We start from the raw sequence: 12,051 nt of genomic DNA, 5'->3' as shown, positions 1-12,051 counted from the left end.
ACATTCTGCAGTAATATTGGTTGTAGTCGAAGCAAGTGGGAACGCAATATTTATTGTTGACGGAATATGATAAATAGTCATTGTTTGTCCTGGATTGTTCGTTATCTAAGAGTGACAGGCAGATTTAATATATTTTTTGAGTGGCCCGAAAATACTCCTGTTCAAAGGTTGTAACTGATGGTTGCAGTGCGGAGGAAATTATAAAACCACAACCCCGTTCTTTTTTAGCAAATCAAGAGCCTCAATAGACAAGTGGGAGTTGTGGTTATCAAGGAGAAGAAAAACTTGTTTCTCTTTCGATCATTTCGTAGAATGAATGAAAATGTTTTACAAACTTTATAAAACTAGTCACCATCATCCAACTTGATTTGTTAGCACCTTTATTGATTAGGTGGTACAACTTGGAGAAAGTGTTCCTTGAACTTAATTCGTGGAGAAACAAGGAAAGCAAGAATCGTAGCACCCCCCGCTGAAACCAATGCTGCGAGGACCATCAGACATCCTCTTTCAGCCGAGGTTATACGTCCTATTTTCTTGAATCCTTTTCGTGCAACCACTCGAGTTTTTGCACTGTTATGATTTCTGTCTCGTCAACTCACACTGGTTGCTTCCGGAGTGCGCAAGGATAAACATCGGTATCTCTTCATGAAGCTATCAAACCAATCCAATCCTGCGTCTTGTTTACTCCCCATGACTGGTGTAATTTCGTTAAATTTGTTTTCGCATACTGATAAGCGAATTTCCTCACCTGTTTCGGTGAAAGCCCAATGTACACAGCAGCCAATTTTAACTATTCAGACAACAGCAAGCCTTGTTCTCGTGTAAATACCTATAAGGAAATAGAAGTATAAACTAATAAGGTAGATTACTCAAATGCAAAATCACAATAAACACAACAGTTTATAGAGGAGAGGCCAAGGACTGACTTCGAACTATAGCGGCATAGAAGAAGAATAATACTTGGCAAGGCGTATCCACAAGATAAAGATGAGGCGGCTACAGGAGTAGTTGCAGCATTAAAGGCATACCTTAGAACCTCACGTTCTCTTAATTTTTGGCAATGTCTGGCCAAGCTACGAATAGGTATGCCAAATTCGGTTGGTGTGCGAGATAGACTCTTGCCTTGAATAATGTGAGCTTGTACGGCCATCTTCATTGTCTCAAGCGCGTACATTGATCGATCGGACTTTCTCTTATAAGTTCGCACCATGATGATCTGCAAAACCAGCATTAAGTAGAGAAAAAATAGGTATATACATAGGATATCCTTTAGGTAGTTATCTACGCATTCATTCTGTAATCATATTTCAAACCTGTGTCTAATTGCACCTTATAGTTTATTTCTAATTCATTTTCTAAGCAACAATTTTATTAATGGAAATGTGGGGTTACTTGGCATAGTCCATGCGTTAACTAACCCCACACTTCTAAATGCCAAATAACCCCAACAATGATTTTAAAACAATATGGCCTCCCAAACTTTTTCTAAAATGGAAAAGAAAGATTTTCACATGGGCATGTAATTAATAATCGTCACTGGACACATCGGACAACTTTCTACACTTTCACCAAACCTAAGCTCCGATCCCTCACGTGCCATTGCACAAAATTCACGTGTCTAAATAAAAACAAATAAGCCAAGAATGAAAGCAGCCTTGAGTCTAGCGTGTTGAAATCCAGGATCAATTAGTTTTAGTTCAAAACTACAACGAACTTGAATAACAACAATACATTGAGCGCGTCCAGACATTAAGAACTGTGAAGACACAATCCTCCCTGTCGCGTTAAACATGCACGGTCGACGTTCGTGTGAGGAAGCTCCGAAATAATTCCACAATTCCGCAACCACTGCTTGCATATTTTCAAGATTAATATTTCGTCGGTGTACTAGCATCGATGTCTCCGCATACACAACAATACCCAAGAAAGTCTCAGATCAAAACATCAAATTGAGATTACCCGTCCGAAAATCCCAAGCTAATTCCCCATCAATCTGATTTTCCTCATTACAAAGGAGTGTCCTCATCAGATTTTCCTCGCAGCCTCACACGACGCGGAAGAACAACAGCACACTAAAATCGTAGGTCGTCCTCTAAAGTTCCGATCTGTGAGGAATCTGATTGCAATTGCTTGCACTGCTCCCTCTAGGACTTCGCCGATCCAGTGCCACTTCGAACACTGAAGTTTCCGCCACGTCCGGTGTTCCTGGTATAAAAATCCCAATGCCGCTGATGTCGGAGGAATAACAACTCTATCAAAAAAAAGTGATCATCCTCTAATTCATCAAATCTCGCTTTCTGGTAAAGATGTGGGAATGTATTCTTTTTAGTCACTCTTTATGCAAAAACCCTCTTCACTTATGTACGGCATCAGGTATTCCTCAAGAAGATTTTAAATTTCCGAGGTTTTGTATTTAATGAATCCACCACCGACTGGTATTTTATAAAAATTCCTGTCAACGTCTGACTCACTTTAAGACACACCATCTACTCCAGTCCAGCTATTCTGCTGTCAATCGATCAGTCAGACCCGCTAATTGCCTAACTTAAAAGTCCATGCCAGGATCGGCGTCAACAGCCACGTACACTGTTATGTTAAAGTGTACGCCAAGTCATATCCCTCAGCTACGATCAATCGCCTGCCTGCACCCAATAATAAGCAATTTTGTGAGGATCAACGAACTGTTGAACCGGTAAATTCTAGCTTGTACCATTGGAAATTTATGAAAAAATAGAATTTGAAGTTGTTTTATTGAAATTGGACTATGAAATTTAAGGGGGAAGGGGCCAGTTGTTGGATTGTTTTAAAAAAGTAAGAAAAAATAATTAATTGAAGTATTAAGTATTGTATTTAAATGAAAGATGAGATGTTTTTGATGGACGAGTGAAACTACACCAATAGGAAACACGAAAGGTTAGGGAAAAAAACGCGCAATGATAAAATAAAATTCTTTTTTATTATAGGTATAATTACAAAGTACATCGTCGTTACATTAATATTGTAAACTTCGTTTCGTCCCTATATCATCTAATATTTGTCGTAGCTCTTCATCTTCAAATCGTCCTTCGAGTGATGGTATCAGCGCTTTTGCCTCTTCCGGTGCTTCGGGACATAAGTTCCCTAAGGCTGCCAATTCGAATTTATGCAACTTCTTTTGCATAAGTAAACTGAAAGGTAAATGATGGAAAAAATTTTATAATCGAACAATTATCAAATAGGAATAATGATTTTGCACACTCCTGAATGCCTATCAGTAAGACTCAAATAGTAGAATAGGCTATCGTTGCAAATGGCTTACCTTCTGACTGCGGCAATCGTTTCCTTATTCTTGAATTTCCGGAATGTATCAGTGTAACTATACGTTTTCATGAACACTTCAGAAAACTCTTGTTCCTCATCAGCGGATTCGTTTTGCTTTTTGCGATGATCGAGGAGCATATGTACTTCGCTTATTAGCAGTGTTTCTGCATTTTCGAATTCTATAAAACATAAAACCGATTAATATTACTTAATCTATTGTCAACAATTCACTGCGCTGGACAAAGAGGAAGAACCCTGAGGGAAGCACATTAGCTTGTGCGTAATGCAAAATGCAAAGGAAGTTCATGGAATTCTCTATCACATATAAGAAAACAAACGGTTACAGTTACAATTTGACCGCTTCTTGAATTATATTTATAAAATAAAACATTGGGACCGTTAGCTTTGAAATGGTTTATTAATAAATCCGTGCGTTAGTAAGAAATCATAAATTTGCCGAGTCTTATTCACGTCTATTTTTATCAATCGTCGAGCATCAGCCAATCTTAGATAGCCGAACTTTGAGTTCTCCGCCATTAGAGTGTTTTTATATTCCACATAAGATGTTGGTATTAGTCGAGCTTGGCTGCAAAGGTTCTTCTCATCCTCGGTTAATTTGTCATAACCAGGTAAACCTAAAATCGTCATACACAAAAATAACATCAGTTCTGTTGGATCGCAGCCTACAGATTTTTTAAGCCATTTACCTAAAATTTCTAACGGAGCTGCCTTTCTGCGCGGGTGGGCATTCCCAATAATATTAGCGGGAAAACCTACAATGGTACTTGACTGGGAATAACTCGGGACTAGATTGCGCCAATCGAAGAGTTTCTCATATTGTTCGAGCTTTTTGTTTCTAACTTTTGAGAGACGCCTATTTCTTAGCTTCTGATATATACGCCCCCCATTGAAAGTTTGGATTCCATTGGATCTGAGGTCATATAGTCTGGAAGAGACCCAATTCGAATCAATTGCTCAACATGTGCTATGCATCATTGACTTACTTGAATAGGTATTTCTTCAAATCATGGAAATGTTGCAATGAGATTACTAAATGATCGAATTCTACGGCAGACATCAGTTGCATGAAGGCAATAAGGCGTCCCGTAACCGCAAATTTGCCAGGCGTTGGTGATTGACCCAGTGCTTCTGAATATTTTGAGAGCCATCCTAATGTTTTGCTAGCAACTAATAAGCCGTGTTCTTTCATTATTTGATGGCGTCGGTTTCGTTCTCTAGAAATCATCAAAATAGATTGCTTTTTGTTAAGAGTCTGGAACGCCTATACTTTAATTTTCTAAGCGATCCAACTTAAGTTTAATATACGATCATACTCACGCCAGTCTATGATTGTATGCATTGAATATAGCAACATGTAATTTGTCCCCCATATCTTTCATATTTATGGGCCAGTCTCTTACATCTAAATGGCTTATGATGCTTTCAGCTGAATTGTCAAATGGTGTGTCGAAATCACCCCGGGCGCACCTATATCCAGCCATATTTTTAAAATTCAAGGCGTCAATATCGTGCCGAGGCGGATCGACACTTTTCATTTTGAACAGATAAGGTACCCGTTGGGGAATGTACCCTTCATTGGTCAGCCCGAGTACTTTATTGAACAATCCATCAAAATAGCAACTGTGGTAGTGCTCTTCGCATTCCCGAGCACTTCTAGTTCGCATTCCTTTCGCTATGTCTTCCCAGTTTCCATGCCCGCAAGTGGAAATCAAGTTTAAAAGTAACTTTTCCTCGGACGCTCTCCAGGTCGTAGTGGGGAAAACTTGCACGTTGTCATGGCGTATTATGTAGGAGTGTGTATTCTTATGATATTGGGTTTCAGCTCCTTTTGCAAAGCACGTTAAGCAAACCAGACTTGAACATTCGGCACAGCAAATGTATGGCTCTATAAGTGGGACTTTACAAATGCAACATTTGTCCTGAATAATTTCGTCAGTTTTGCGATTGACTTTCGCGTTGTAATATTGTGTTGTATATTTGGTTTGTTTGCTGGGCGACAAGTTTATCATTTGGCTTTCTGGAAAATATGAAGAATGGAGATTCACTAGCAAAGTAATGTAAGCAGGCAAATGTGTTTAAGGGGCGAAAGCAAAAAATGATTCGTACACAAGTTTCTGGAAGGGTACTTTTTTTTTGCAGATAAATACTTATTTCGGGAACTACTTACTCCCTGGCTCCCCAGTGCTCTCTGGCATGAGTTCTTAGGTTTCCCCCACTTCTTTGACGTATTCTTGAAGTCTCGTGTTGATCAGCCGCTTGGTTTGTCCTATGTAGACTTTGTCGCAGTTGCTACAATTTCTTTTATATATGCCGCCTTTTTCCCTACCATTCTTGAAGGTGCGTATCATAAATAACAAAGGCAAATTCGTATTTGAAATTTATAGGAAACCAACACCAACCCAGCACATACCACCGCACAGAAAATGGCCGCGTATAATTTCATGGTACACAGGCTCTGCAGATATCCGCTAACCAAGGCAGGAAGAGCACGATTGAAAAACTAATTAGGTGGAAACAAGAACGAATATGGAGGAGCTAACATACAACATATTTCGACCAACTAAGAACGACTGATGAGACAAAATTGACAATAATAATGGTCGATACCAGCAGAGGCTTCACGATTAAAAGACGACTAGGTAGCGAAAAGGAGTCATTATAACAGGAGGAAAAAAGCGGTATATATAAAACAAATTACAGGGACTGCGACAAAGTCTACATAGGACAGACCAAGCGGCTCATCACTACGAGATTTCAAGAACACCATCAAAGAAACAGGATACGGTGAAAGACGAGGCGTGTTGGCTTCTCGTCTAAGATCAGCAGTGACCATGCATATTATCCAAGAGGGGCATTCAGTAACAGCAGACAGTTTGAACCCATGCGACATGTAAATAAAGCTCATACATTGGACGCATGGGAGAGCCTAGAAGTAATAAGGAGCGGTCCGGAGAAGCAACTTAACACCCACGACAAATACTTTACAAGCATCGGAAACGATAAGTAATATATTAAGGATATTCCAGAGTCTCCAGTATCAAGAATATAGGAAAAACTTTATGCGATCTTTTATATTAAAGGACGATCTGGTCTACGGTGGTAAGGAAGCGGGCGGAGTAACAATCCTGTCGACTGAAGTGATGGCACGGGGAAACGTCGTATTCACATTGTCAGTCGTTCTGATTGAAGTGCGGAGGGTTCATATCCTAAGACCAGTCTATTGAAGTAGGTGTCCCCCAAATAAGCGAGCTACCAGTTAGCAATAATCTGCAATCCTAAGAATGTCTCTAAGCCTTCGGGAATTTATTTCAAAAAACTTGAGCAATGACTAATACTAGAAGACTGCATACAGGCGAAGCAAATCGAGTTTCTGGGTGGCGCGGTAGCTTACTGGTGTGTGCCCCGATGACGCCTAAATGGTTTTCTTGTGGATGTATGTTTCCCCATCTTATGATTCATATACACGCCAAGTTCGAAGTGTGGCGGGTGTATCAAAATTGTTTCGTGTTTCTGCTGGTGTTCATCAAGGAAGCACTTTCTCACCACTCCTCTTTGTTCTTGTTATGGACACCGTCACACGGGACAACCATCGTCCGGCGTCCTGTACACTGCTTTATGAAGGTGAGGTTTTCCTAGCGTCTCATAGCAAAGACAATCTAGAACAACTTGTCCAAAAATGGATTGATCGCCTCATACGACACGGATCACTGTTAGTGGCAGTGATCTGCCGTCGCTCTCTATGGTTGTGAGTGTTGGCCGACTATAAAAGACAATGAACGGCGGTAATGGAGATGAAGATGTTGCCTTGGACTAGTGGTGTGACACGCTTTGACCACGTCCGAAATGAGGACATCCGGGACCGATACGGGGTTGTATTGACCGTGGAAAAACTGCGAGACAGGCTTCTTCGATGGCACGGCCACGTACTTCGCACTAACGAGAATTAATTTGCCAAGAATGGCTGGAACATCGAAGTGGATGGTAAACGACCAAAAAGCAGGCCGAAACAACGGTGGCTTGATACCTTGGATGGGGATTTAAAAGTCTCGCAATTGCATCCGGATCAGGCATTTGATAGAGCCAAATGGCGAAACCGATCACGAGCCGACCCCGCTTCTAAACGGGAAAAAACATAGCGTCCTTAAACCAAAACCGAGTAAACGATTGCAGGATTCCGTTGAAGCTCGCAAGCTAACATAGAAACCGCCATTTGGAACACTTCTTTGGTGAGTTGAGATGAGAAAAGGATTATCCTCCAATAAAACGGGAAAGTATACACACAGATATTCTGCTCAGGACAGATTTCTGTTTCTTTCAAAATTATTAAGCTGACGAGCCACAAGAATCTGATCTAACCTAAATACAATTGACAACAAATTCTTACCTTTGGGGAACTGCAGATCAGCTGCATCTTCGTCGACCATATCACTTGGGTTTATGAAAGACATCTTGGAAGATTTCGTGGCTTTTTACCGAACTTTAACAAAAGACGCAAACCTCACACAACACCGCTTGTAGCCGCAGAAGGACTACTAACTGTCAGTTGTCAAGATAATTTGGTCATTTGACAATTACTTGAAATTACTTTCCCCTTAGATCTTCTTCTTGATTTTGGTTGTGAAGTAGAATACAACACATGGATTTCAAAGAATGTGTTGGCTATCTTTCATTATTTTAATCAGATGATTTCTTCCTTTTCATTGCGAAGTTGGAAATAGTCTTATGAATTAATATTAAGATATATGCACGTGTATTTATAATCAAACGTACAAGAATAGCAGTTCGATTACTGTCCAACGAGTCCAACGATAAGTGGAGAAAATAATTCCTTCCCACACAGGGATATTCACAGTGTATTTGCAGCGGTTCATATCTTATTTTATCCCCACCACCTTGGCGCTTTTGTTTTTAATTCAATTTTCAATTTTGTAACTGCAAGCAAACGACATCGGAGTCGGCATTTGGTTTTTTGTTCGCTGTCGTTGTGATTTTCTGTCCTTTAAGTAGTAACGCGGTGAATTTATTCGAGTTTTTTCAGCTGCATTAGGATCGTTTGTAGCTGATTCGATTAACATCCGAAACGTCGCATTTATAAACGAAAGCCGGTATCCGAGCAAGAGCGCAGTTGCCTTGCACTTAAGATAACGCGGAAATTTTACCATTTGTGGTGTGTTTAAAAGTTTTCTTCCTGAATTTCGAGGAAAGTCTAATAAGTGCCACTAGGATGACATCGACCGGATTTTCACTAGGATTCGGAGACAATCAGAAGCCTTCAAGCAAGTAAGTACCGCATCCATTAAGTGCATTTCCACTCGCCTCTGAGTGGTCAAAGACCTTCAGTTCTGAGAGATTACCGCGAGTTGTGCAAAATCCGGTTTTTCCGATAGCCTGCACAACCACCGTTGCAACGAGTTATTAGAATTGGTTCTTGTTTGATGAAGGAAATCATTGCATTCAATTCGCTGGTGGTTGGCAGCATCTGATCACAGAGGTGTTCGCCTGAAGGTCTAAACCTCCACGGAAGTCCACCAAACCACCCGGCAGAGCCGCCACCGCGCCAGCCTACATGAGCTGTTGGCGTGCGGTGAAGGCCGTCGTCAGGCAACCGAATCTCGAGGCATAGAGATACTGCGCTGATCGCCAGCTGGAGAGAATCGAACCGGTCGCAAGTGTCAGAAGCCGAGCTTGCACTTTGGTTGTGCGGCATTCCCTTCTTCGATTGCCTGGCTAACATCCCACTGACTCACGCGTATGTTTTATCAATCTACTACCGCATAACCAGCGAACGTGTGCAAAGTTAATTTTGCGGCAGAATGAGGAATGGTGGTGAGACGAAATGGTCATGCTTTCGTCATTAGAAAAGTGCAATGTGGCATTAGTGGAAACGTCGAAACGAACTGTGGAAGTGACTCATCTTTCGATCTCGAGCAGGGGTCTTTGGACTCGTTTAACTGCGGTCGTCCCATTCTTCTCTTATCGGTATTCCGTCAATTTGGCTGTGATAAGGAAAGAACACAGCAATAGAGTCGATCGATATTCTCGTAAAAATCGGAGGGAGCCTATCACAAAGCCAAATTTGAAGAGTAACGTTGCGGTCGAAGGAAAAGGTCAAATTTCCGCATTCCAGACGCAGTAGATGATTACGAGGAAGAGGTTTTCGGCAACTCATGCTGACAAATCTGATAAATATGCTTAGGGAGTAGAGTTAAGTAGCTCAAGTTATAGGATTCTAAGCAGAAATTGCAAAAATAGATGAGGAAGGACAGTGTGCTTCCCGTTGTGGTATTCACAGTATGGTAAAGACATAATGGGAATTGTCGTGAAACTGAATCTGATCTCAGTTAAGTCTGTTAGATGTCCCTGTTTCGCCGAATAAATTTGATTAAATTAGCAGAATTTACATTTGATTAAGAACTCCGTTAAAGTGGTATTCAGGGGACATATGGGTCAATGAACTTTGTTAAACTCTGAGATGTGCAAACTAAATGCAGTCAGTCGCAAACGAAATGATTCAATATAAACAAATTAATTTTATTGCTCCAAAGTTCAATGGACGGATTGGAAGCTCCGAAAATTTGCTTACTAAATATATTTCTGCATCTGCATTCTGTGTTTTCGAGAGCAGTCTTTTAGTAGCAAATACAGTAGAGCCCCGGTTAATTGAAACAAAGGGGGGACAGTTGTTTCGGATAATAAATTTTGCAGGCCGTAAAGGAGAGTTGCGTCCTATGCAGGAACCGTAGCGCGTCTGATGAGAACATTGCGCACACTGCGGGCTCTGGGCACTGACCAATCTTCAGAGCAGAACTGGAAAGAGTTAGGACGCGGGCAACATGATTTGCCTCCTACAAATCAATATGCAACGGAGTGCAACCGCTCACAAGTTGCTAGCGTAGTTCGCTGTTGAGATCAACGCTGATTTGGTGCTCATCATTGAGCAGTACCGAGACAAGGATCCAGCTTCATGGCACCCTGGCATATCAGGTACCGCGACCAACTGCGTTTGGGACAGGACCCTCCTTAGGGTTGCCCAAGGCCGAGGAGACGCTTTGCCTGGATTTGGTGTTCAAGGATAACGTTTTCCAGTTTCTGTCTTATACCGAATGAGTCGATGCCGGACTTTCGATGTAGACTTGGTCCTCTCTAGGACGCTATCTTGGGCACAGAGGGGGGATCCAGGTCAGGGGTGGCTTCAATGACGGGCATGCCTCACCCAAACTCCAGAGGAAAACGAATTCTCGAAATGGCGGCGAGAACAGGGTTGGTAGTTTTTAAATCCGGATCCATCCTTCGCGTCGGAGACACTGGTGTTGTTGGTGGACGGTGCTCGGCAAACGAACATCAATACATGCCTTCAAAGTGGTTGACACAAACTCTCGGTGTGTGCCATCCCGGCGGTCTTTCTCAGTATGAAACGTTGCGAGGGTGAATACCGGAAAGTCCTCGAACAGATCCTGCCAGTAGCGAGCTTTGCTTCTGTATACTGCGCTGCGGAGTCTTTTTTCGGCTGATCTATACTCTGACATCATGGTACATGCCTCCTCCCGGTCGTTTAGAAGTTCATAACTGAATTTACGACAATATCCGCTGCAGCGCCACCACCCCAAGGAATATCCTTCAGCGCGGCTCTAACTTTATCAAGAGTTTCGACAAACCTCCCGGTATTCACCCTCGGAACGTTCCATGCACAGAAAGACCATCGGGGTGGCACACACCGAGAGTTTGTGTAAACCACTTCGAAGATAATGTATTGATGTTCGCTTGTCGAGAAATCTTCCAGAACTCGCCGCCCGTCCACCAGCAACACCTGTGTCTCCGACGCGAAGGTTACGTCTGGAATGTCTCCCTAGCAGCCTGGGCGCCGGAATGTTTGAGTGGATTCGGAGTTTAAAACTACCAGCCAGAATTCGTTTCCCTCTGGAGTCTGCGTGAGGCATGCTCTATTCAAGTGCAGGAACTCTTGGCACAGGTGGAGCCGCGCTGGAAGGTACCCCTGGGGGTGGTGGCGATGTAGCTGTAAATGTCGTAAATTCAGTTATGAACTTGATAACGACAGCCTGCGGAGCTTCCATGCCCAGGAAGACATCGAGACGTGGCCAACCCTCTATGTGTTGATGGACGGTAGAAATTGCAGAGCCCCGGAACAAGTGTCACAGGCTCCGCCGCTTCAAGGGGTCATCCCGATTGTCGGGTCCGCGGAGACGATTTTTTTTGGCATCAATTGTATCTAGATGTAGTGTAGAATATGTGGTTAAAGTGATCTTCTGATATTCGGAGTCGTTCGGAAATTATAGCGTTAAACACGTGATAAGTCACATACCAGATTTATGTCGATCGCCGTAATAAAGCGCGTATTTATCGGTCCGAATGATTTCACTAAAAGAACAAGAATTGAAGCCAAGGTTGTACATGTGTTTCTTGAAGAAACCTAAGGTTTACGCCCTAGGTATAGCAGATTAATTGCCAGTTAAGGTTTTATGGCTAAAAATCACATTCTACTTTTTAAATGCGTTATTATCAAAACTGCATATTGAAAATCTGCTGCCACCATAATCCTAAAATTTATCCAACGAAATTCTTTGAAATTTTCACGACTTATTCAGAACATATTTCTACGGTTTTTTGATTCATGAAAGAAGCCTTGAAAACACCAAAATTCGCAAAAAAAGTTTAACACGGCGCCAAAAATTTAGCTTTTAATATTTTTTAATAATCTTAGTTTGCGGACTG

General features: G+C 41.9%; 3 protein-coding genes across 3 annotated transcripts in view; 1 reads left to right on the top strand and 2 right to left on the bottom strand.

Moving 5' to 3' along the window:
* Positions 1–2,934: 2,934 nt before the first annotated feature.
* LOC119660416 (DNA-directed RNA polymerase II subunit Rpb4) lies at positions 2,935–7,890 on the bottom strand. Its single transcript, XM_038068961.1, has 3 exons — positions 7,706–7,890; positions 3,299–3,479; positions 2,935–3,167 (listed from the first exon to the last, which is right to left on the bottom strand). The coding sequence occupies exons 1-3, from the start codon at positions 7,767–7,769 to the stop codon at positions 2,993–2,995; spliced, it is 420 nt and encodes a 139-aa protein (XP_037924889.1). The 5' UTR covers positions 7,770–7,890; the 3' UTR covers positions 2,935–2,992.
* Positions 3,497–6,703, bottom strand: LOC119660413 (transcriptional adapter 2A). Its single transcript, XM_038068952.1, has 5 exons — positions 5,489–6,703; positions 4,639–5,338; positions 4,305–4,535; positions 4,008–4,246; positions 3,497–3,935 (listed from the first exon to the last, which is right to left on the bottom strand). Exons 1-5 carry the CDS (start codon positions 5,514–5,516, stop codon positions 3,700–3,702), a joined length of 1,434 nt encoding a protein of 477 aa, XP_037924880.1. The 5' UTR covers positions 5,517–6,703; the 3' UTR covers positions 3,497–3,699.
* A 327-nt stretch (positions 7,891–8,217) lies between the features above and the next one.
* LOC119660414 (microtubule-associated protein Jupiter) overlaps positions 8,218–12,051 on the top strand; it is a 213,556-nt gene continuing 209,722 nt past the window's right edge. The window contains exon 1 of the mRNA XM_038068957.1: positions 8,218–8,601. Within this exon, the coding sequence (XP_037924885.1) occupies positions 8,546–8,601 (56 nt within the window). The 5' untranslated portion in view covers positions 8,218–8,545. The remainder of the gene's footprint in view (positions 8,602–12,051) is intronic.

Source organism: Hermetia illucens, chromosome 6 (genome assembly GCF_905115235.1).
Source record: "Hermetia illucens chromosome 6, iHerIll2.2.curated.20191125, whole genome shotgun sequence".
In the NCBI taxonomy this organism is placed as follows: Eukaryota; Metazoa; Arthropoda; class Insecta; order Diptera; family Stratiomyidae; genus Hermetia; species Hermetia illucens.
Note: the sequence above shows the minus strand (reverse complement) of the source record. Positions and strands in the feature narration are given on the sequence as shown.

What these genes read in the sequence shown, in the direction of transcription:
- LOC119660413 (XM_038068952.1), bottom strand. Translation starts at nt 5,516, where the DNA reads ATGCCAGAGAGCACTGGGGAGCCAGGGA. An exon ending in GAGCACTGGGGAGCCAGGGA is followed by an intron (nt 5,339 to 5,488) that starts GTAAGTAGTTCC and finishes CATATTTTCCAG; the next exon opens with AAAGCCAAATGATAAACTTG. An exon ending in TTGAAGAAATACCTATTCAA is followed by an intron (nt 4,247 to 4,304) that starts GTAAGTCAATGA and finishes GGTCTCTTCCAG; the next exon opens with ACTATATGACCTCAGATCCA.
- LOC119660416 (XM_038068961.1), bottom strand. Translation starts at nt 7,769, where the DNA reads ATGTCTTTCATAAACCCAAGTGATATGGTCGACGAAGATGCAGCTGAT. An exon ending in TGATCTGCAGTTCCCCAAAG is followed by an intron (nt 3,480 to 7,705) that starts GTAAGAATTTGT and finishes TATGTTTTATAG; the next exon opens with AATTCGAAAATGCAGAAACA. An exon ending in ACGATTGCCGCAGTCAGAAG is followed by an intron (nt 3,168 to 3,298) that starts GTAAGCCATTTG and finishes TTTACCTTTCAG; the next exon opens with TTTACTTATGCAAAAGAAGT.